Raw genomic sequence first — 25,538 nt, forward strand, 5'->3', positions numbered from 1 at the left:
AATACCACCAATATGCTGACTGAGTGTCCTATTTAGTCAACAGCAATTGAACAAGGACAGGAAGTAGCAAACTTATCAAAATAAAAGCTAGTCACAGAATATCCTAATTTAAGTCAGTTGTTAAAAAAAAAAAAAAAAAGCTAAATGGTAAGAGTTCTAGCAAGCCAATGGCTATGGGAGGAGAAAACAGGAAGTAGCAAGCCTTCCAAAATAAAACATGTCTCTAATCTTCCCATGTTTTGTGTACGCAGCTTCGGCTCCGTCCCGCTCTCTGGCTCGCAGGAAGTTGCTGCGAAACCGCTTCACTATCGACACAGACCTGGTCTTGGACACAGACCCAGTCTTCAACAACAACAACCTCCACCGGGACTCTGACTCGGCCGCCCTTGGCGCCCCCTCGCCGCCGTCCCAGCACGCACCTGTGCCTTCGGAGCTCTGGCTGGAGCAGCAGTTCGACCTGCGACCCTACGAGGACGCCGCCAAGGTGAAGGAGACGGACATTTTGAGCGACGACGACGAGTACTGCAAGTCGCGGCGCGAGGGGGCGACCGCCGCGCAGGCCACCGAGCTAGACGCCAAGATGGACGCCATGGAGATCCGCGGCGTGCTGAAGGCCTGCGCGGCGCAACGGGGGCCCGAGCGCGACACCGTGTGGGTGCGCAGGGAGGACTTCGGCTGCAACAGGGACGTGTTCTGACACCGCCTGTTGTTCGCCCGCCAATGGCGGCTGATGGGGTGCACTGCTAGTTCATTAGGTACACCTGCGTCAATGCGGGTGTGCGTTTTATACACTTCTCCCCTCCATGAGGATCACCAAGTATCAGTCTAGCCCCTTTTTAACTTCACTGTAAGAATCGTCTTGATTTGTTTTTTTTTTAGTTTGCCACCTTGGTACTCAGAATATGCTCTGTTCGAGCCCTATTTATTTTGAAGGATAGACCCATCCTGTTGGTTTTTAACGATACATGATAGCCCAGGTGGCTGAGACCAATGTTGTTTGTCACCTCAAACTGACAGAATTTACTGTTACAGCAAGATCCCCACTGATTTTTTTTTTTTTCTTTTTCCGGGATATAAAATGCCAGTCCTCAAGGACTGTGAGGTTGTTCGGCCCTTGCCCGATTGTAATTCTCAACACTATGTTGAAGCAAGAACCCTATTGCGTTTAAAGGATATGCCTAAATCCAGTTTACCAGCAAGAATCTTAGTGATTTTTTTTGTTGTTGTACAAAATTGCTAAGGTTGCTGAAATCAGAGGCATTTGTCGCCTCAAAACTTCCAGATTGCACTGTTAGAGCAAGGACTCTATTGATTTTTGAAGGCTAGACCCAAATCTGCAGTTTCCAGCAAGAATCCTATTCATTTTAGCAATACAAGCTGGTCAAGATTGATGAAATCAAAGGCAGTTGTCACCTCTAACTTCTAGAATATACTGTTAGAATAAGAAGCCTATTTATTTTGAAGGATAGACTCAAATCCATAGGTTACCAGCAAGAATTCTGTTGGCTTTTATTCAAAAGCCAACAGAATGTGATTCAAAACTTTTAAAATATAATCCTGTTGATTTTGAAGTGAAAACCCACATCCAGTTTACCAGCAAGAATCCTATTGGTATTTAGCACTCCAAGATGACGTATTTTTAGGGCCAAAAAGTCTATTTTTCCACGCACAACCTTGAAACTTCTCTATTTTTATGACTAGTTTTTTTTTTTTTTTTAGTTGGCACACAAAGGCTGCGAGTCGTTCACTTTTCCCCGCAGGAGGTTCTTGGCCACCGTTGGAGTTTGTGGTCAGGATGTTTGTATTTGTAACTCCCAAAAACTCACTTTTGGTGTAAAACTTTGTAAAAATATAGTTAGGATTGACTTTATTCCCTTTCTGCTCTTGTTGTTTATCACACAGTCTGCACTACAGTCTTAAACCACCCTAACATGCCATTCGGCATCCAAATCAAAGTAGTTTGTTCGCAAAAAGGCCCTTGATATGCAAGCGGAATTTACTGATTTGAGGGTCGTGTCGAGCCAAAGGCAAAGGAACAACGAGAAAGTTGACACTTGCCAAAATCACAGCAATAACGGCACCTAACCAGTCACAAAATATCCAAATCAAACTTATTTGCTCACAAAAAGATGGTCATTAGCCGGTGGTAATGGACAAAAGCAGGAAGTTGATACCGGCTGAAAAAAGAAGGCTAATTAACTAGTCACGGAAGATCCAAATCAAAGTCCTTTGTTCACAAATAAAATTATTATCCGCGGTTAAGTCCAATCAAGCTCACGGGGAGGAAATAGAAACAGGAAGTTGCCACCCACCAAAATAAAAGTAATGCTAAACCAGTCAGTATCCAAATCAAAGTGCTTTATTCGTGAACATAAACAAAAGATAGCAAAACCTACCAAAATAAAAGCAATAGCGCTAAAGTTAGGGTAGCAACACTTGATGCTAGCTTACTATCCCCAATTGTGTGTGTGTGTGTGTGTGGCTCAATTTACCGTGAATGCCTCTTGCTAATGTCCGTCAAGAAATCGCGTCATCCCACAGGACACGCCCCCTTTGAAACCCTACTACCGTTCTACCACGATCCTAATTTACTTGAAGGTCATGCCTGCAGTTGCTCCTCTTTTCCCACTGGTGCCGCTGTTTCACTTGCTTGTCGTTTGCACTTAAGAACAAAATGACAGTCACATGAAGACAGTGAGCTTTTGCTTGGATGGAGTTTCTTTAAAAAAAATTTGTACAAATAATTGTGATGCAGTTTAGTTTTGGGACTGTGAGGCACAATCACGCGCGTGTCCCCCTTTGAATCGTCTTTGTACTTTTTGCTACACACGTGGAGTATTATCCTTTGTATGACACCAACAACAATAAACTTTCTACATTTACACTTTTTGTATGTGCAACTCCACTTTATTCTTTGGGCTCTATTGTATTTTTTATTTTTACTATTCTTGTTTGTATGGATTTCATATTTATTTAGAATGTTTTTTATTTTAACTTAAACACGTATTTCAATCTTAGTACACAGGACTGCGTTTATTTGTAAATATTTTTAATATGATTATATTGCATTTTTACATCATTTTATAATTAATCTTATGAATTTATTCATATTAAATTCTTTGACGATTAAAATTTTAACCCTAGATTGGACACATTGTTAGTATACTCTGAAATATAAATTTATAGATATACATTTTCAAATTATTTTAAAATACATTTTAAAATCAACTTTTGCATCAGCTGCATGTATCCGCTGTTAATAATTTAAAATAAAATATTTTGTGCTTTTATTGCTACTATATATTTTATTTGTATAGCAAGTGTTTTATTTGTTAAATTGTGCCATATACTTTATATTCCATGTAAAAATATGACAGGCCACTTCTTATTATGTGAGACGTTCAGGGGCCATTGGGGGGCGTTGTATAAATTTTGTGTGTTTTGCAGGAAGTGATCCAGTTGTGTTTCTCAGGAGATAATCTGACATCTGGCGTGTAACCTGAAGATTACTACAGCACATCTGCTGCTTAAAACCCAACACCAACAGGAGACAGAAAACACAAACGCATCACAGGATTTCACCTCACTATGCTACCTTCAGTGAAAAACAAATGGCTTATTTACTATATTTTTAATGCCTTTGTCTCACAATATCATTTTGATGTAATTGATTATCATGACCCAAGGAAGAAGCCACTAAATTTTTCATTTTGTTTATCTCGTTAGTTAGCTAACTTGCTAAGTAGTTATTTAGCTAGCTGGCTGGTGAAGTGGTTAGCTAGTTAGCCTGCTAAGGTTTAGTTAGTTTGCCATGTAGTGTTTTCGTCAGTTGGCTAGATAGCTTGCTTGACTATGAGTTAGTAAATTAAAAATAAAGCACACACAATATAGACAGTTGTCAGTACAGTATTAGGGGTGAAACGAATGTTCGTACGATGACTTCCGGTCGTGTCTTATTATGAAGAAGTCCGCCGGATGTAGCTTGAACTCGCAGCGTTTGCTTTGTGCTATTTACTCAGCAGGAGTCAACTGTGTGTGTTGACACTTCGCCAATTTGTGGACTTTTAAGGACTTTATAAGGATTATGTTGGGCTGGGAATTGGGCTGACAGACATTTTGCACTTTATTCGTGCAGCTTCTCTGGTTGTTTTCAAGTTGACATGATGGCTGTGGAGGAGATGGTGGAGGTGACCTGCATCATCATCATCATCATCGTCATCAGAGGAAAAGAAGAGGCTGGAGAGAGTTCCAAATGCTGACTGCACGGCATTATCACCAAGGACATGATAAACCTCCTGGTTCTTGTGGTTCCGGTTCTGCTGGTCCACATGTGGCTCGCCGAGGCTCAGGTTCTCCGCATTGGTGAGCTCAACACACACGCACACACGCGCGCGCGCTTCATTATTGCAATCTCACATTAGGACTTTATTTTTAAAATATAAGTATATGACTATTCGTATTGTATTATATCTAAAATGTGTATTCCCACATATTTTCTTTTAAGTCTACATTTAAAAAAATGTATTTACTAAATATTGATACTATTTTAATTGTATATAAATATTTTTATCAGTTCTTTTTTTATTTTTCAAGTTTTCTGTTTTATTGTATTATTAACTATTTATAAGAATGATTGATGGCTGATGATAAAAAAAAAAAAAATCAACAAGTCTCCTAAAGTTTTACTGTACAGTATTTCAATATTTAGAATTATTCATTGCTTAATTTTGTAGGTCTCTATTTTATTATTACATATTTCTGGTAGTTCTTAATGTTTTTTAAAAGTGCAACTCGTCTGTTTTTTTTCACGAAAATAATGTGCAAGTCTCTTGTTTTTATTGTTAAATATGCATAATAGTTCAATATTATATTAATAATTAAGAATACATATATTGTTAAATATGCATAATAGTTTTTATTTAAAGGTCTACTTAGTCTTATATTGCATTTATTAAGTATTAAGAATTGATCATATTTAAATTTTTGCAAGTCTGTTAATGATATTTCATTGTTTATTAATATTTTATAATTATTTAATTGCAAATCTGCTAATTGCATGATTTAATTATCAATTAATCAATCCATTATTTTGAACTATTAATATTAATTAACAAATGCAAGTCAACTTTTATTGACTTATTTTTCAATGAATCAACTGGCAAAAAATATGCATCTAAAAATAGTTTTTAATATTTTTTTTTTCACAGGCAACCTTAAGAAATAGATTTAATTTGTTTTTGGACTGGTATGTTAGTGATGGTGCTATACTATATTCTGTGATACCAGGCGGGATCCTGGAGACGCGCGAGCGTGAGTTGGTGAGTTTGGACGAGTTGGCGTTCAAGTTCGCCGTTAACAACATCAACAGGAACAAGACGCTGATGCCCAACGTCACGCTCACCTACGACATCCAGCGCATCAACCCCAAAGACGGCTTTGAGGCCTCGCGCAGAGGTAACTACAAGAATGTTTTCCTCTTATTGATTATTATGTTTAATTTCACCACATCACCTCAATCAGGGTACCTAACTAATTGGCAGACTAAGTGCTTAGATAGCTAAGTAATTGCAGACTAACTATTTGCTTAGGATGCTAACTAGCTGACTACTTAGTTACTTGGCTAACTAGCTGAGTACCTAATCAAGTGACAAGTATCTACTTAGCCTGCTAACTACATACCGAGCGAGCCTGCTAACTTACTACATAACAGACTAACTTACTAGTTAACCAACAAATGTAATACAAACAAACTCACTGACTAACTGGTTAATATCTTCAAAAGTTAACTAACTAACTAGCTGCCTACCTAATACACAATAAATGGCAGTCGTTATTATGAAGTGGACTATACCAATTGTGCAATACATTCTTACTTGGCCCATGATAGCCAGCTAACTAACTAACCAACCAACTAACTAATGCATTTGTCCCTTTGCTTTGTCCAGTGTGCGACCAGCTGTCCCTGGGCGTGGTGGCCGTGTTCGGTCCGTCTCACAGCTCTTCCGTGAGTGCGGTTCAGTCCATCTGCAACACTCTGGAGGTTCCGCATATCCAGACGCGCTGGAAACATCCGTCGGTGGACAACAGGGACACCTTCTTCATCAACCTCTACCCCGAGTACGGGGCGGTCGCCAGGGCCCTGCTGGATGTGGTCAACTTCTTCAAGTGGAAAAAGCTCACCGTCGTCTACCAGGACAGCACTGGTACATCGTGACATTTTACACGGGCAGCACAAGCTTTATTAAGCAATGGATCAAACATTTCCAGTTCGGTATATATTTGGCAACTTATCTGTTTAACTAACTATCATTACACAACGGCCTGGCGCTCCATTAGTGCTTGGTTGCAGTGAACAAAATCAACTGTTGTGTTTGTTGTTTAGGTCTGATGCGCATGCAGGAGTTGATCAAGGCTCCCGCCAAGCTGAACCTGAAGATGAAAATCCGCCAGCTGACGCCCGGCAACCAGGACGCCAGGCCGCTCCTCAAAGAGCTCAAGAAGGACAAAGAGTTCTTCATCCTCTTTGACTGCTCCTACAGCATGGCCTCGGAACTACTCAAACAGGTTTCTTTAGAAGTATTTATATACAGTCGTTAGTATTTGTTGTTAGCATGAGCTGTGAGGTCCTCAAGCAGGTCTCAGGTACAGTGTGACAAAATTGTTTACTGTATATGTATGTCTATATACTATATAAATATTTACTTTCATATTTTTGTTGCAATACGACAGCTTTCGTCCATGGGAATGATGACAGAATATTACCACTTTTTCTTCACCACTTTGGTGAGTAGCAACAAGGAATACCGATGTACAATTTACTGTAGCCTATGTATAGAAAATGTATGGAAGGAAGCCACTACTTCCTGCTTGGTGTAGGACTTGTTTGCGTTGGACCTGGAGCCGTACCGGTACAGCGGGGTGAACATGACGGGCTTCAGGCTGCTCAACATCGACGACCCCTGGGTAGCCTCCACCCTGGACAAGTGGGCCATGGAGAGGTTGCAGGGGCCCAAGCAAGATGGCGGACTCATGGACGGCGTCATGACCGTAAGAAAATGCACTAGACTTTAACACGCTGTGCCCTACTAATTGCACATGTTGGTAGGTAGGTAGGTTAGGGACAGGGGCAACAAAAGACTGGGAAAGTTGAGGAATGCTCAAAAAACACCTCTGGAAAATTCTACAGGTGAACAGGTTAATTGGAAACAGGTGAGTATCATGATTGGGTCTAAAAGGAGCATCCCCGAAAGGCTCAGTTGTTCACAAATAAGGATGGAGCGAGGTTCATCACTTTGTCAACAATAGTCCAACAGTTTGGGAGCAACGTTTCTCAGTTTGGGAGCAACGTTTCTCAACATACAATTGCAAGGAATTTAGGGATTTCATCATCTACGGTCCATAATATCATCAAAAGATTCCGAGAATCTGGAGAAATCCCTGCACGTAAGCGGCAAGGCCGAAAACCAACATTGAATGCCCGTGACCTTCGATCCCTCAGGCGGCACTGCATTAAAAAACTGGCATCATTGTTTTAAGGATGTTGCCCGATGGGTTCAGGAACACTTCAGAAAACCATTGTCAGTTGACACAGTTGGTCGCTACATCTACAAATGCACGTTAAAACTTTATCATACAAAGCGAAAGCCATATATCAACAACACAGAGAAACGCCGCCAGGTTCTCTGGGCCTGAGGCCATTTGAGATGGACTGACGCAAAGTGGAAAAGTGTGCTGTGGTCTGACGAGTCCACATTTCAAATTGTGATGATATGGAGTTTGCACATTAACCATCTTGTTTTCATAGTGCCTTCTATGGGTCGGAAAGGATTTGCAAATCATTGTATTCAGTTTTTATTTACCTTTTACACAAGGTCCCAACTTCATCGGAATTGGGGTTTGTAATATTTGTCGCACTGTGTTTGTCGCACCTTGTGTCCGTGTTACAGACTGACGCAGCTCTGATGTACGACGCCGTGTTCCTGGTGTCTGTGGCGTCTCAGCGTGCTACTCAGATGACCGTCAGCTCTCTGCAGTGTCACAGGCACAAGCCCTGGCGATTTGGACCTCGATACATGAACCTCTTCAAGGAGGTACGGGACTCCAGAGACAACAAGTTTACTCACTTTTGACACTGGACTGACTGTTAACTACCAGACAAGTAGAAACAACTACCACTAACTCCACTGTCTAACGACATAGCTAGTTAACTAACTAATCAATGCAAACTAACTGCTTTGGAATGCAGATAACTAGCCGACTAATTAACTAACTACCACTACTTAGCAGATTAACTGCTTAAGCAGGCCAACTAACTCACTAACTAAGTACTACTACTACACAACAAGCTAACTAATGACTTGGCAACCCAGCTAGATACACGACTTAGCTAGCTAACTAACTAATAACTATATAAATGACAAACTAAATAACTACTTACCGGGCTAGCTAGCTCACTAAGTTACTAATAAACCCACGAACTAACTATTTTAATCGTCATACAAGTGTAAAAGAAGTTAACCGCTGTCATAGGCACAGTGGGACGGCCTGACGGGCCACATCGTCCTCAACAAGAGCGACGGCCTGCGGCGGGAGTTTGACTTGGACATCATCAGCCTGAAAGAGGATGGCAGTGCCAGGGTGAGGGGGTCCACCTGCTCCCATGATGCATTGCACCATGTGAGCACAGTAATGCTAACCCATGTCTCCCCTTGTCCACTCAGGGTGTCGTGGAGGGCGTGAGTCGCCTCACCAAAAGGTGGATGAAGGTTTGTTTCCAAATATGGTCACCATCTTCCTCGTTTACAGGAAGTGAAAAGTGTAAGCAAGCCACTGATGGTGTAGTGGGACACTCGCCTGACTTTGATGCAGGCAGCGTGGCCTCAGTTCCCACTCAGTGACGCTGTGAATGGTTGTCTGTGTCTATATGTGCCCTGCGACTCACTGGCGACCGGTTCAGGGTGTAATCTGCCTTTCACCCGAAGTCAGCTGGGATAGGCTCCAACGCCCTGCGACCCTAACCAGGATAAGTGGTGTTGAAAATGGATGGATGGATGGATGGATGGAAAAGCCAAATACCATAATCAATAACTAAACAATGAAGATTTACCAGAACATTCTGCTACATGTGACAGGTGTCGTCTCAGTTGTTTAGTACGAGTCAGACCGCTGCTGTGTCTGCTTGGTACACTCTCACCTCTTTGGTTTGCATTGAATGATCTAGAAAGTCAAGTGTGACTTGATGACATGTCAAGTGTGCTTGTTTAACGTACGTAATATTTATCGCATCAGTGACTTTGCTCTTTAGCAGCTGAGAGGGGGAGGGAGGGATTTGAGCGTCCAGCTGTCACATGCCTCGTCCACTTTGTGTATGTGTGTGCGTGCGCACGTGTGTGTGTGTGCATGCACGTGTGTGCGTGTGCACGTGTGTGTGTGGATTACTGCTAGCATACGCTCATTCACAGTCTAGTGAGCGGATGGCATGCACACAATACAATACAATACAATATGCAAGGGCACAGGCACGTGAATGTGCCCTATGATTAAAATGATGAATAATGTGACAACTGGCACCTTGTACTATCAGAATAAATACAAAAAAATGCTGTAGAAATAATCACTAGATTTAAAAAAGAATAAAGTCCATGGCACGTTCCGTCACCTGTACACCTGCGCCGAGCGTTTTCCGTCACGAGTTCCAGAGCTACCGGGAAAGCAGGGAGGATAGGTAACTTTTCAATGTAATCGCACGTATGATTGGCAGCTCCGTGGTCAGACTTGCTTGAAGTCGTTTTCATACTGAGGCAGATACAATGACATCATCAACAAGTGTCATCGCGATCGGTCGATCGAGTGCGAATCTGTACCGTCGGCCAAATTTATAACGCCATCTATTTGTCTTAACAGCCACCTTGCATAATAGAAATAAATGAAAACACTACAAATAATCTATAGAGTGAGAGAAAAAAAAATCCACCTCTTCCCTCCCCAGATCGCCTCATGGAACTCGCTGAAAGGAATGAACCTAATCGAGAAGTCAACAACGAATAACAACAACGTGACCGACTCGCTGGCCAACAGGACCCTCATCGTCACCACCATCCTGGTGAGGAAGAAGACCGGGATGAAAGTGTAAGTAAGGAGAGAAAAACAGTCACGACTTTTTCTTTGTCAAACACAGGAGAACCCGTACGTGATGTACAAGAAGTCCGACAAGGAACTAGCCGGGAATGACCGCTTCGAGGGCTACTGCCTGGACCTCCTCAAGGAGCTCTCCAACATCCTGGGCTTCACCTACGAGGTCCGTCTGGTGGCCGACGGCAAGTACGGGGCCCAGAACGACAAGGGCGTGTGGAACGGCATGGTACGAGAACTCATAGACCACGTGAGTACAGGGCCAAATCCATTGGGTTTTTGCACTGACAATAAAATGCTAACAGTTACATGTTGGAACGTGAAGTGATATTTGACCTCAGCTACCGCCGTAGGTGGCCGACCTGGCGGTGGCGCCGCTGACCATCACGTACGTACGTGAGAAGGTGATCGACTTCTCCAAACCCTTCATGACGCTGGGCATCAGCATCCTGTACCGCAAGCCGAACGGCACCAACCCGGGCGTCTTCTCCTTCCTCAATCCGCTGTCGCCCGACATCTGGATGTACGTCCTGCTGGCCTGCACCGGCGTCAGCTGTGTGCTCTTTGTCATCGCCAGGTAATATCATTTACATTACATTACTTTACATTCCATTGTTCTGCTCTCTAGTTTTTGGTTTTATCCTTTTATGTCAGGTTTACCCCCTACGAGTGGTACAACCCGCATCCGTGCAACCCGTCGTCCACGCTGATCCAGAACAATTTCACCTTGCTCAACAGCTTCTGGTTTGGTGTTGGGGCCCTCATGCGGCAAGGTCAACAAAAAACAACAAGCTAATGATCACGTTGGCGCTCGTTGGTAGTAGCTAGCTTGTTGGTTACTAGCTTTTGGATTAGGGTTAGTAGTTAACATTTAGGTTAGGGTTGGTAGAGTTCAGGTTAGGGTTAATAAGGGTTAGTCGTGTTTAGGTTACCATTTACTGTAGGTTATGGTTAGTAGAGTTTTGGTTATAGTTTGTAGTATTCAGGTTAGGATTGGTGTTTAGGTTAGGGTTAGTAGCAGTTAGGTATTGATGAATGAAATGATTAAACAAATGTACTTTACATGTGTTTAGGTGTTGTTGTTGTAGTAGTACAAGTATCAACTTGTTGCAGGCTCTGAGCTGATGCCCAAGGCTCTATCCACCCGCATCGTAGGGGGCATCTGGTGGTTCTTCACCCTGATCATCATCTCGTCATACACGGCCAACCTGGCCGCCTTCCTCACCGTGGAGCGCATGGACGCGCCCATCGACTCGGCCGACGATCTGGCCAAGCAGACCAGGATCGAGTACGGGGCGGTGAGGGACGGCTCCACTATGACGTTCTTCAAGGTTTGCTTATTTTTACGAACAAACACTCCGACCTCTTGCAATTGGGATATGTCTTAGCTGCATCTGGGTAGCTATGTAACTCTTATGTAACTTATAAGTAAGTACTCACCATTTAATTGGTGCTAGGGTTAATTAGGAATGTTACGTTGTGCGTTAGTTAGGATTAGTAGCGTTTAGATCAGGGTTAGCTTTTCTAGCCAAATAGTTAGGGTTATCGTTTAAGTTTGGGTTAGTCAGGTTTAAGGGGAGTACCGTTGAAGCTAGGGTAAGTTAGGGTTAAGGGTAAAAGCATTTCGGCTAGGTTTCGCTTGGGGTGGTAGTGTTTGAATTAGTGTTAAGGAAGAGTGTTAGTAGTGTTTGGGTTATGCATAGTTAGGGTTGACATAGTAGCGTTTCGGTTAGGGCTAGTGACGGTTATGGTTATTAAGAGTTTTGGTTAGGGTTAGTAGCGTTTAGTTTAATTGGGATAAGTGGTGTTAGTGTTTAGGTTACTGTTAAGTGTAGAAGCATTGAGGTTAGGATTGTTCACAATTATTAATGTTTCGATTAGGGTTGGTTTAGGTTGGCAGGAATTAGGTTAGATTTAGTAGTGTTTAGGTTAGGGATAGTAGCATTTGCTGTAGGTTAGGCTTAGTTTGAGTTCTGCTTACTGTGGTTTATGTTAGTTATGGTTAAGGGGAGTTGCATTTAGGTTAGGATTAGTAGAGGTCACTTTTAGGTTAATAGCATTTGTATTGTTGTTAGTGAGGGATGGGTTTTGGTTAGGGTTATTATCATTGAATGTGTTGTTAGTTAGTTAGTTGGTTAGTTGGTTAATTAGTCTAGTTTAATTTAGGGTTAGTTTTAGTCAGTAATGGTTATGTTAGGGTGGTTAATAATATGTCGTAAAATTTGTGGGTCCACTTCAACACCCCAATTCCTGATCGGTACCTTTCACACAGAACAGCGAAATGGGAAAAAGCTGGGCTGGCATTGACTTCACCTGAGCAGTTTGGGGGTTGAGTATCTTGCTTAATGGTACATCAGCAGAGCTTCAGGAGCAAAATGACTGTCCTACAATTAAAAAAATACTGACTGACGATACTGTACGATCTGGTGTCAGGTCTTTACCAGCGATAAATGTGGACTTGGTGTTCCAGCCTGCGTCTTCACATCCTTACTGACGCAGCACGAGTGAGTCCAGCTGGGTTTTATCCCAGCGGATTGCAGCCTGTGATTACCAGCAGTCGAATAAGACGCTGCTGCCCGTATTGACGGCTCTAACAAATTGAATCAGCCGGATGCGACTTGGAGCACAGATGCCCCATTTTGTCTTAACAAACACACATACACGCAGTTGCGCATATCTTTGTGTTTATGTGCGGCAGAAATCCAAGATCTCCACCTACGAGAAGATGTGGGCCTTCATGAGTAGCAGGAAGAACACAGCATTGGTCAAGAACAACCGGGAGGGCATCACACGTGTCCTCACCACCGACTACGCCATGCTGATGGAGTCCACCAGCATCGAATACATCAGCCAAAGGAACTGCAACCTCACGCAGATCGGAGGACTCATCGACTCCAAGGGATACGGAGTGGGAACGCCCATAGGTGAGGAAATACCAGGAATCCGGAAAACATGACTTCTCGCATATTTTGATGACACGCCATAAAACATGAACATTTTTGGAAATCAAAAAGCCATCCCCGAAAAGACACAGGAAGTCGGCGTTATTTTAGAGTAATTTCGATTATATCAGTGGATAGGTAAAAAAACAATTGAATTTGCAAATAGTGAACATGCAAATCGCTGGAAACAGACCAAAACCTCCTACGTCCAAATTTGGTAAATGTTATATTTTATTCACGAATCAATTCTATTGATCATTCCCCGCGCGTGTTGAAAATGGCTTAACGTCCTTGATGGTGGAACAAACATCTTTCTTTTGGTTTCATGGTAAGTGATGGTTTTGGCGATACCAGGCTTCTGCCCGTCGCCAACGAAACGCAAATCGCATTTGCACTACCTGCAAATGGGATGACTGTATTCTAGACAAACGGAGAACACTCAGTACATTGAGGAACTTTCTATTCAATTAAAACTGCTGATTAACATCTTTCCAAAGGCTTCATTATTTTGTACAGAGCTTGCTTTATTTGTCCAGGCTCTCCGTACAGAGACAAAGTGACTATCGCCATCCTTCAGCTGCAAGAGGAGGGCAAGCTGCACATGATGAAGGAGAAGTGGTGGCGAGGAAACGGCTGCCCCGAGGAGGACAACAAGGAGGCCAACGCGTTGGGCGTAGAGAACATCGGCGGCATCTTCATCGTGCTCGCCGCCGGCCTGGTCCTGTCCGTCTTCGTGGCCATCGGCGAGTTCATCTACAAAGCTCGGCGCAATGCTGACATCGAGGAGGTGAGCGAGGCGGTACTTCCTGCCTGTACAGGAAGTGTTCTATATAACAGCGTTGTTGTTTGTATGTCTTTGCATGACGCTCGCCCCGTCAGGCCTTCTGTTTCTTTTACGGGGTGCAATCTCGGCAGTTTCAGCGGCGCGGCTCCACCTCCTCCTCGGGCACGTCCTTGTCCACCGACCTGGAGAGCGGCAGGCTGCTTGGCGACGACACAGAGTAACCGTGGCAAAGCGGTGCAAATAAGAGGTTTGTAATACCTGAGAACAGCTGTTCCAATCTCTAATCGTTCGGACCTTGTTGACACCCTTGTCGTCCGCCACACAGCTTCCACTCTCCAAATGTTCCTTTTTTTGTTCATCATGCTACGCCCATATCCATATATGTGGTTGAAAATTGGACAAGCTCATTTTGGAAATGGCCGAAATGAGCCTAAAATGGCCGGTTCAATCCCAAGTGGCCGACTTCTCGTGTCTTTTCGGGCATGGCTTCTTGAGACTTTTTTGTGGATCTACTCATGATCGACTTGCCTACCAAATTTGGTGGTGCTAACTGAAACTGGTCTCGGGGGCTGAATTTTCCCAAAACGTTTCTGATTCATGGCGAGTAATGCTGCCATGCTCCACCCACACCCAATGACGAAAAGTCAAATCCTTCACAACTTTTTGTTTTCCGTTTTTCTAATATGCAAGATTCAAATTTGGTAGTGATTGGACAAAATCGCAAGGATGAGTTTGATTTTAAAGGACACCGAGTTGTGTTGACTCAAGAATCTCATTTTATGTTTCAGTGTGTCTTTCTGGGCCTTGATGGACAAAATGGCCGCCTCCCAGCAGTGTCGCCAAACGGAGGACTCTCACTCTTAAAGACTGCGAACAAAAAACAATATTTTTTTTGTACATTTTTGGATCAATTTTCCCCATCAATTGTGTTGTTTTTCTTTCCTATATTTCACATTTCCACCATTAATGTCAATGGTGATGATAGTAGCTACTTTTCCTTTGGATGTAGTTTAGTTGTACTTGTACAATTGAAAGTCACATGATTGATCAATACACTAAAACTTAAAAAAATAATAATAATTGTGTGTGTGCAAGTATATGATGTGTGTGTGTTTGTATCTGTTTGTTTCTTTTTCATACCACAGGATCCCACAGCAAGTAAGTAACCTTGCATTTTTCCCCCCGTTTGCATTTCAATTGCTAATTTCAATTCCCTCACACACACGTGAAACGTTCTTCTTACATAGATTACTGGAACGCTTTCACACACAGCTGAACTTGTTTCGCTAGTGAAACACTCTTACAAACACTCCTGAAATCCTATCACACATCAAACTGAAATGTGCTCATATGATATTGTATGTAGGAGAGTGTTTTGCTTGTGTATGTAAGAATGTTTCACATTTGTATGAGAGCGGAAATATAATTTTCTCGTGTATGTGACAGCATTTCAGTGGCGTGTATGAGAGCATTTCACTTTTGTCGAGAAGAGCATTTCACAAATATGTGTTTTCGTAGCGCGTATGAGAGGGTTTCACTTGTATATGAGAGCAAAAAATAATAATACAGTAGTCAAAGTGAGACCGTTACATTTGTGAGCATGACAGCGTTTCCGTATTATGTGTTAGTGTTACACTTGGGGGGAATCACCTGTTTATATGAGAGCGTTTCAGTAATGTGTATGAGAGTGTCACTAACGTAAGAGCATTTCAATTGCATATGAGAGCGAAAAATATTTTAGGTGTTTCTCTGACAGCGTTTCTTGAGTGAGTGTGAGTGTTTCACTCTTATGCGTAAGAGTGCTTTTGTTATGTATGAGAATGTTTCAAGCAATTTGTCCTGTGTATGAGAGGTAAACTCGAATTCTGTACCCCACAGCCCTTATGTACCAACATACAGGTTAGTTTTCATCCTGAGGGATTCTGGTTAATCTCTTTATGTAATCACTTTTTTTTTATTTTTATGTATGCCATCCAGATTAATTCTGGGATTGAGTATAATAGCTAGGCCTGTAATCTCGGTGATTCTCGATCAGAACCCCAGGCGGCTGTATTTTTTATTTATTTTTTTTACCTCCCCTCGCCCCCTCCCGTCAGGGTGTAATCCGTTATGAATGAGGGCAAGGATTACGCCGCTGACCTTGGCATTCAGCGCGTCTGAGCGCGGCGCGATGACCTCACCTGAATGACACGCCGTCTATCTTGGGCCCCCCGACGCGACGCGTTCAAAAGCTTTTTGTGGCGCTAAACAGGCGGCGCCGTCCAGATGAGGCCCTCGTGTTGTGAAAAGGTCTTAAAGATAAACACCCGCAGTAAAATGTTTATTACCGCCGCAAAGGAGCTTTTGTTTCTGTTTATTAGAGACACCAGGTGCTTAAATACAGCAGGAAAACTAATAAAATAGGACTAAAGTAAATTAGTACATCATTAATATTTGTGTTTAATGAGTCATGCGAATTTAACAACTGATTTAAAAATGTAAAAAAAAAAGAAAAGAAATCAAGGAAATTACTGGGATTCTTTTCCTGGTCAAGTTTGTGCTTTCACCTGTTGCTAGGCAGAATTATTAGAACCATAATGATAATACTTTAATAGTTTTTATATTAAAATTGTAGAGGAAATATCAAATACATGAAACAAAATTATAATAAAATTGTACCATAATGTAAGTAGTTGAATTATTCATTGTTCACAACTGAAATGATAAAGTAAAAAAAACAAATAAATCAAATCAAGAAAATTGCTCAGATCATTTTCCCAATTGTCACCTGTTGCCCCGTAGAATTCATAAGATTCAATCGTCATCATAAAAACATTATCATTTCATATATAAAAGTGGTGTAGCATAACATAGTTTATGTAACATTAAAAAAATATAATTATTTTAAATGATGATTTCTTCAAAACTAAACAAATTTCACAAAATATTTCCAAAAGCGGTAAATGGTAAATGGACTGCACTTATATAGCACTTTATCGACACCGTCACAGTGCCCAAAGCGCTTGGTTGTTGACTAGTCACTAGTTGCTAGGCAGAATTAATTGGGCTCAATCATCATATCATCATAATATAAAATCTTTATTTGTAAAAAAACAACAATAAAAATGGTTAGATTATTGTCGTCGTCCCTTGTTGCTAGGAAAAATGTATAGTATATCAATTATGGAACATCCATCCATCCATTTTCTGTACCGCTTATCCTCACTAGGGTCGTAACATATCAAATAAATAACATAAAATTACAAAATATAATAATAACATGACTGGTGGTCATTTCCCCAATTTATGTAGACACATTTATTGAGCAGATTGAGTCTGTTTTGTTGTTGTTGTTTTTTGGTACAGTCCGTTTACATTGGGATGAAGCAGGGCAGTGATCCACCAGACGCAGCAGATGGCGCTGTGTTGCCAACAAAAATCCGTTTCGGAATAGCATTTACCGCCATCTATAGGCTCGTAGTGGAAGTCACGAAAGCGCTATGACGCAATCCTCTGCTGTACTGGATGTCATTAGGGAGTGTCCCTAATGAAGTGGCCCGAAGTGACCCAATGATGTTACACGTCTTGAAGTAATTCCATCACTTTTTCCCCCTCTGTCTGTCATCTTATCTTAGCTATCTTAGGCGTGAGCAGAAATGGGGTGAGGTGTTCAAGTCATGTCATCCGAGACATTTTATTATGAAGGGGAGAGAGGGGGAGAGGCGAGAGGGGGGAGGGCGGTGGGCACATTGCTGATGCTTTCGTGTAGTTTGTGTGTAGACGGGAGCGGGTTTAGACGAGACCCCCGAAGCGAGCGAGCGGAGCGAGGAGGAGGAGGAGGAGGTGGTGGAGGTGGTGGTGGTGGTGGTGGAGGAGGGGGGCATGAGAGGGGGGCCCAGCGGCAGAACCAACCCTAAAACTCTGTGGATCGGACCTGCCTGATTAGACTTGTTGTGTGTTTTTTTTTTTTTATGGGAGGGGGGGGGGGGGGGGGGCTGCTTCAGGTAATCAGTTTTTGTTTTGTTTGTAATGCATGGAAATTATGTCATGTTTGATTGACAGGAGTCAAATGTTTACTTTAAAGACTAGTAAAGTAACCCATGCACCTTTAAATGCACGATTGACTGATTTATTTAGTAATGCATTTTTTTTATTTTTATAAAAAGAACATTTTATTAATTTATTTTGCATGTACTGGGCACTTTTGTTAAGTGCACCGTCCAAAGGAATCCAATAGAAGCGACGCACCAGAAATTCTGCTGTTTTGATTGACAGTGTCATTGCTGTTTTATCGCAGGGTTATGCAAAAAAAAAAAAAAAAAAAAAGTTTATGTGCATTTTCCTTATACTATCATAATCTTAAAAGCGATATAGTTAATAAATCAGTTAATAAGTTGGTTAGGTCGTGAATGAGTCGGATTGTCAGTTAGTGATTTGGTCAGTCAGTTAGTGAGTCAAACAGTAAATTGGTTAGTCAATAAGTTAGTTACTTAATTAGGTAGTCAGTCAATCAACCAGGTAATTAGTCATTAAGTCTGCCATTCAGTTCATTCAGCAGTCATTTAGTCAGAAAGTCAATTACTAAGTCGATCAATTAGTTGGTTAGTCAGTTAGTCATGTGTTACTCACCAAGCCAGTTAATTTTGTCAGTGAGTCAAACAACCAGTTAATTAGGTTGTTTTTTCAATCACTTTGCTAGTCGGTCGGTTTGTTCACCAGTCAGTCAGTGATTCAGTTCATACATTTGTCAGTCAGTCAATTAGTAATTCAGTCATTTAGTTGGTTAGTCAGTCAGTTACTTACCAAGACATTTATTTCATGAGTCAGTCAGTCACTCAATCCACCAGTTAATATTTAGTAAGTTTGCCAGTCACTTAGCTAGTTGATCATTCCGTCAGTTTATCAGTGAGTAAGTTAATTTGTAAGTTAGTCAACAAGTCAATTATTAGGTCAGTCAGTTATTTATTTATTTAAACAGCCTGTAAGTTAGCCAGTTAGTCAGTTACTTATCAACTCAGTTAATTTGTCGGTCGGTCAGTCAACCAGTTAGTAAGTCTGCCAGTCTCTTTTGTAGTCTGTCAGTGCGCTAGTTAGTAAGTCAGTCAGTTGGTTTATCAGTAGGGCAATTACTTAAACAGCCAGTTAGTCAGTCATTTATTTATTAGGTAGTTATTTAGTTAGTCTGTATGTCAGTCAGTTCGTACTGTAGTTCACTCTGGTAGTCGGTTGATCACTCAGTCAGTCAGTTATTTATCAAGTCAGTCTGTTATTCGGTTAGTCAGTCAGTTAGTAAGCCACGTAGTAAGTTTGTGGATCAGTAAGTCAGTTTGTTAGTCATGTAATTAGTCAATCAGTCAGTTAGTTACTTGGTCAGCGAGTTAGTCAGTTAGTCCATCAGTTTGTGGGTCAGTCAGTCATTCATTCACTTAGTAAGACAGTTTGCGGGTTAGTAAGTCAGTCAGTCCGTTGGCAAACACGGAGAGTCGTCTTTCAAGTTTATTCCTTGCACGATAGAGGAAAAATTGCATTGCCGCCGTGGTGACAAACACACAATTGTTTTAAGTCGCAACAGTGCGTGCGAGAACAACATTGGGGCGGTGAGCCATATGCTGCTTCATCAAGCATAAAGACAATGATGTTAATGAATGCCAATAATTGTGACGCAGGGTTAAATGATCACGTCAACCAGAAGAGTGTCTCCTGATGCACCTGAAGTCCGGATCTCCTTCAGCCTTGACCACACATCAGGTTCATGCACACACACACGCACACACACACACACACACACACACACACACAGACACACACACACACTCTCTCTCTCTCTCACACACTCGCAGCTGTGTTCCACTCCCTCAAAATGCTGATAACAACTTATTTTAAGTGCCGGTTGATCATTTAAGACGCTCTAAAGCCCGGCTATGTTTTCAGCATGTCTGGAAAACATGCAGCGCATTCTGACTAACAAAATGGAGCCCGCAGGCCCGGCCCACCCCCACACGCGCCCTGCATTCACTCTAGCGATCTGCAGTGAGACAGGTGTTAAACCCCCCACCTCCACCCCGGCACCCGCCACCCGAACCCCCAACCCGGGTTCATCCTGCGGGCCTGTCATGTTGTCACGTCCCGCATAGCAGCACAAATGTTCTTCTTGTTGTTCCGCACGGCCGCGTGGACGCTTTTAGAAGGTTGCGTCACGCCCGGATTGTCATCGTGTGTTTGGCATGACTTCACGCACTGACCGCCTGTTTGATTCCCTCCCCGCTACGGCACGCCCACTGCGGCTCCTTTACACCCAGCGGACACTTCATTAGGTACGCCAGCACCTGCTTCGGGCCGCCACAACCACCAGGGGCCTCTAAGAGTAATTAAAAGCCAACAAAGGCTGGAGTACTATACCACTGCTATACTTTCTATCTGCACTTTTATTCAGATTTATGTGTGCATTTAAATGAGCAAATAAAGTAAGTAAATTAGCGACGTGTGCTCACCGAACGTGTTTTTGTTTTTCATTCGACAGACGCACGAGATGCCGACGATATCGCTCAAACGTTCCCGGATCTCGAACAACGACTTCAGGTGTGCGAGGCGCACGGTGTGCAGGTCACGGAGACAATATGAATTGTGATGGTGCATTCAAGGAAACTGGGAAATGAGAATAACCTGGTTTAAGCAATGAACACAGATTAATATGCAGTGACTTGATCTCAATTTTGTGGCACTTCAAGTGTCCTTTTCTTGGTGGGAAATTTCAGCTTTGCCATTTTTCTGGCCTTCGGCCAACCGAGCATTTTACATGATCAAGAGTCGTGTCATATTTATTGCATTAATATCGCCGTTTCCTCCCTCAAATTGGTTATCATTATTATTTTGTATTAATTTATGCCATTAAACTATTGGGTCATTGATTTATTGTAAATAATAAGATTTAAAAAATAATACCTACATTGTACTTGCAAATGTGTTTTAGTTAGACATTTAAAAAACATTGTACGAATATTTTTGTAAAAAAAAAAACTTTTAGAATAATTGTATTTACTCCTAAAAGTTACATAATTCCATGTTTTTAATTTTAACTTCTTTTTAACAAAACCTGTAGTAAAATATGTTTTGTAATGGTAAAAAAATTTAAAATATATAGAAAATTTTTTAAAATAAAATAGGAAAATATTTATTTAAAAATAAAAACTTCATATTTTAGGAACATTTGTTTTCATTAAAAAGAAATAGTCAACCTTTTTACTCGTTATAAAATATTTAACAATTTAAGTTTTTTTATTTTATTATTTATAGTAAATAAATGAAATAACTATCTAATTAAATAAATTAATTAAAACATATAAGGAGTGCATTTTAAATAACCAATTTAAGGATTTAATTGGTGAATTGATTATAGTTAAATTAATCATGCATAATAAAATAAACTCCATTCCATCCACATTTTAGCAACTTTTTCAAAATTGTATTACTATAGCAATACGCTTGTTTTTGTGTGTTTTTATTTTTTTTTTTCTGGTTTAGCCGGTATCGCCGTGCGTGTCCCTGAAGGAGAGCGTGCACGTGTACAAGGAACACTGCAGGATGGCGAGGGAGTTCCACCAAGTCAAACACGACATCGCCGCCCTGGAGGAACGCAAGTGAGTTTGTCAACATTCCCAGTAGACAAAAAGTGCTGCCTGCTTCGAGAGGAAATACATGACTCGTCCTCCAGATGGCGCAGGTTTACATCCCAAATAGGTACAAGAATGTGGTTCAAAATCAATAGCGATCTTGCCGACACAGATTATTTATGACAGCAGAAATAGTGCAAAACTTTTCATATTTATGTCATTTTGTATTTGTATCATTTCAATATTTTTCATGTTTTAATATCATGTTTTGATATTTATTGTTTTTATTATAATTGACGCTGCTGTAATAGTCCCTGAAAATTAGTGCACCTATTTTACACCACTTTAATGTGCATTTATACTCCAACATTAATAGTGCATTTTTAATTGCTCCTGGGTTCTTAGTGCATTGATTGATGCCATAAAAAATACATTTTATATATTTATATATAAACATTGTTTATGATATATTTTTTTATATTTGGAGCATATATTGATGTCCTAAAATATATTCATGTGTATTATACAGTATTCATAATTATACTTATTATATAATATTTAGAGCAATTAGTGGTACTATAAAAGGTATATTTCTTTTTATATTATATAGACATAAATGGTGCTGTAAACAGTACATTCCTTTATATATATATATATATATATATATATATATATATATATATATATATATATAAATGTTTTTATAGAGTATAGAGTAATCAGTGCAATTATTGAGGCCATAAAAGTACATTCATTATGTTATGCATATTGCATACGTGTATTTTTTTCCTCACAAATCATTCATTGTTATTTCATTATATATAGGAACATTTGATAAGAATTGCTTCTTCAATTTTTAGTCCATGGCTTTATGCCACAAAAATCGCTATTTACATTTGTTTTATTTTTTAAACGTGTTTTTTTTTTCCAATATATTTTTTGTATTTTTTAAAAATATTATTTACATCAACGTTTGTGTACACCTTGGCGTGGATGTATTACTGCAACATTAGCACAACACTGTTGCTACGTAAAATGCTAAACGTCCAATGCACAAAATAGACGCTGCTGAAAGTAACAGCCATCAATCATCCAGACGTAAACAACAGATTAGCCAAACAATCCGCTCTCGTCTTTTAATAGACACTTTATTTACAGTCCGCCGCAACCCGACACAGGGCGCACACCCGACACACACACACACACACACACACACACACACATATGCGCGCACACACTCGAACACAATTCAAAGTCACATACTGAGTCATAGCGATGCCGAGCTTGTGTGAGAAACAATGTACTTTTCTATATATACCAATGGGTGAGTCGTACCCGTCGAGGCGGGCCTGCCCACTCGCCACCTGCGAGCGTGAATCACGGCTTTCGACGGGATTGTAGCTCGTCCAACTTGTCGGGTGTCTCCTCGCTCGCGTCAGAATTCCAAAGATGACGAAGAGTGACGATGGCGTAGCGAAAGCCATCAGACCCGTTTGCTATATGTACCCAAGCCTCACTTGTCCTGTTTGTTGACTTTTTTTTTATAAACCTTCCTGTCATTCCCCTTTGACTTGGCTAATCAATCCTGACTGGTCACATAGTTTTGCCTGTCACGGATCATATCAAAAGCCTTTTGCTTTTCAAAAATTAAAGTCTGCGCTTTAGCAGACCTATCTGACCATCTAATCACGATTGTTTATTGTCTTTAAGATTTTGTTTTTTATAACGTAAGAATCCGACTGATTTCTAATGGTATCTAACTCAAGATGGCCGAAGGAGAAGAGATAAATGGCAGCTCAATTCCTTGGCTGCACTTGAGTTTTTGGTTGTTATAGTCCTAATGCAAGAACCATATCGATTTTTAATGGCATGTAAGATTGCCAGTACAGATGAGATCAAAGACACACCAGTTCCTTGTCTAACAATTAATCAGACCCATCTAGTCATGATTCTAGATATTCTACTAACTTTCAGCTATTATAGTTTTATATCTCGGCAGATTTTCCATCACGTACATGTAACTCAAGAATTCCAGGGTGGCTGCGATCAAAGAACAGACTTGTTCCTTGTCTGGGCTTGTGTCAGACCCGACCGAGCATCCTGAAATTGTCATCTTCAAGCTTTGTAAGGGTGATACATCGGCGCAAGCCGCTGTTGATTTCGAATAACTCGGCAAGGTGAAAAGTCAGGCGTGAAAGGTGAAGTAAAGGCACGTTTTTGTTGACGCCTCCCCTCACGTCAACTACAACATTATAAATAACAGGGATGGTTTTTTTGTTTGTTTGTTTTGTTTTTAAAGTTCAAGAAAAAAGTCCACTCTTGGGAGTAGGAAGAAAATACTGTGACTCTCTGGAGGCTTTGTTTGTTGTTGTTTATTCACGTTTTGTTTAACAAGAATCCATTTCACGGTGTGTAACTCAAAATGGTCACGGTAGATGAGATCAATGGGAGATCGCTTCCTTGTCCAGGCTTAATCAGACTTGTCTAAACATGCTGGCACATCAGAGCAAGAACCCTGTTGATTTGTAATAACAATTCAAGGTGAAAGGTCAGACGTTAAAGGTGAAATAAAGATGGGTTTTATTGACGCCTCTGGTCACAATTTAGTTCACCTTCAAACTACTAGGGATTACTTTTCTAGTTTCCCCCACCAAGTTAAAACAGAATTAAGTACTTAGGAGTGCGAATAACATGGTGAAGATGTCCGGAGGCTACTTTTACATCTGCTAACCTGCTAGCATGTCCACGCTAACATTTTAGCACATTGATGCTAACATACTAGCACGATGTTGCCTTCATCCGTGCTACCTGTTGTCGTCTTCAGGTGTCAGCTTCTGGCCGAGCTGGTGGAGGACCAGAAGGTGGCGGCCGAGATCTCCCGCCTGGAGGACGAGTTCCGGCGTCTGTCGGAGGAAAACCGCACGCTAGTGACGGCGCACGGTGAGCGGTCGCGCCAACTGCAGCGGCTACGCAGGCCCGACTCGTCCTGACCACACGCTCAGCTGGAAACTAGAAAATCAATTTTTTTGTAACGATCCTGGCACAAATGCGACATTGTTGTCGGTTTGGTGCTGGGATGTCGGCGGCCATCTTTGTGGAAGCAGAGATTAGCATTTAAGCGCGTGTTAACCGCTAGGTTGTTTTTTTTTAATGGGAGCTGCGTGGAGGCAGCCCGAGGTGCTGTGATGTGGTCCAAACAGAGTTTAAGGCGGCATTTGTGCAGATGAAAACGGGCCTCCATGATATGTGTGTGCAGTATGTGCACGGTGCGTTTGATGAAACTGGGATTTCCGAAGGTTTACGCCGCTCGAAGTCAGACTTCCTACTTGCTTCCTTTTATGTGTCGTTGTGTAGTTTGTCAGAATTATTGTTAGATTGTGGGGGTGTAGAGTTGACTTTAGGAGATTTGGCTTTAGGTTCAGGGGGTTAAGGTTAGGTTAAGGTTAGGATTAGGTTCTTTTAGCATTAAATTGTTGTTGTTTAGGTGATTAAGGTCATGGTTAGGGTTGTTTTTAGGTTGTTATGGTTAGGTTTAGTTACATCATGCATAGGGGGTTAAAATAGGGTTAGGGGTTATATTAGGTGCCAAAGAGTAACCAAAAATTGTACTCACGTACTGTTACTTTACAGTAATCTGACTCAAGTAAAAAGTGGTCCGCCAAATAATTCCTCAAATAAGAGTAATGTATTTATTTAAAAAAGTACTCAAGTAACTGGTGTGTAATTTTAAGATTTTTATTTTTTTGTTTGTTTGTTTTTTTTTTTTTTTTATCAGAGCATGAAAATCAAATTCACAAAAATATGAACTGGGCAGTGTTGGGAAAGTTCATTTTCTACGCAAACTAGTTCAATGTTCAGTTCACCGTTCCAAAAATGAACTAGTTCAGTTCATAGTTCACAATAAAAAAAATTTGAAAGCAATTCACCGTTCAAAAAAAAACAACTAGTTTATCGTTCTTTTTTTGTTGCTGACGGCCTTTCCCTCAAAATATTGCCATTTCATATCCTCATTGTTGCCACCCATTCAGCCCAGACTAGTAGCCAGTAGTCTTTTTTTTCAATGAGGAAATCAAACAAAAACAGGAATGTTGT

At 41.1% G+C, this 25,538-nt stretch overlaps 3 protein-coding genes across 6 annotated transcripts in view; all 3 read left to right on the forward strand.

Annotated features, from left to right (window-relative positions):
- Positions 1 to 2,878, forward strand: part of tiam1a (TIAM Rac1 associated GEF 1a) — a 57,289-nt gene extending 54,411 nt beyond the window's left edge. For all 3 annotated transcript variants that reach the window (XM_061703478.1, XM_061703480.1, XM_061703479.1), the window contains one exon: positions 252 to 2,878. In XM_061703478.1, the coding sequence (XP_061559462.1) occupies positions 252 to 697 (446 nt within the window). In that variant the 3' untranslated portion in view covers positions 698 to 2,878. The remainder of the gene's footprint in view (positions 1 to 251) is intronic.
- A 1,107-nt stretch (positions 2,879 to 3,985) lies between these two features.
- grik1a (glutamate receptor, ionotropic, kainate 1a) lies at positions 3,986 to 17,535 on the forward strand. Of its 2 annotated transcripts, none has more exons than XM_061703483.1 (18): positions 3,986 to 4,362; positions 5,287 to 5,454; positions 5,946 to 6,203; positions 6,383 to 6,564; positions 6,730 to 6,783; positions 6,877 to 7,047; positions 7,947 to 8,090; positions 8,530 to 8,637; positions 8,721 to 8,765; positions 9,989 to 10,102; positions 10,178 to 10,381; positions 10,485 to 10,708; positions 10,786 to 10,904; positions 11,245 to 11,462; positions 12,830 to 13,055; positions 13,610 to 13,860; positions 13,953 to 14,104; positions 14,646 to 17,535. In XM_061703483.1, exons 1-17 carry the CDS (start codon positions 4,284 to 4,286, stop codon positions 14,076 to 14,078), a joined length of 2,691 nt encoding a protein of 896 aa, XP_061559467.1. In that variant the 5' UTR covers positions 3,986 to 4,283; the 3' UTR covers positions 14,079 to 14,104; positions 14,646 to 17,535. The 2 variants fall into 2 exon arrangements, with proteins under 2 accessions (XP_061559467.1, XP_061559468.1); XM_061703484.1 differs by having other exon boundaries at positions 13,989 to 14,104.
- On the forward strand, positions 14,932 to 25,217 carry map3k7cl (map3k7 C-terminal like). Its single transcript, XM_061703489.1, has 5 exons — positions 14,932 to 15,015; positions 19,503 to 19,584; positions 20,357 to 20,415; positions 21,358 to 21,473; positions 24,271 to 25,217. Exons 2-5 carry the CDS (start codon positions 19,509 to 19,511, stop codon positions 24,434 to 24,436), a joined length of 417 nt encoding a protein of 138 aa, XP_061559473.1. The 5' UTR covers positions 14,932 to 15,015; positions 19,503 to 19,508; the 3' UTR covers positions 24,437 to 25,217.
- The last annotated feature ends 321 nt before the right edge of the window (positions 25,218 to 25,538 follow it).

The sequence above is a fragment of the Phycodurus eques genome, chromosome 17 (assembly GCF_024500275.1).
Source record: "Phycodurus eques isolate BA_2022a chromosome 17, UOR_Pequ_1.1, whole genome shotgun sequence".
NCBI classification, from domain to species: Eukaryota; Metazoa; Chordata; class Actinopteri; order Syngnathiformes; family Syngnathidae; genus Phycodurus; species Phycodurus eques.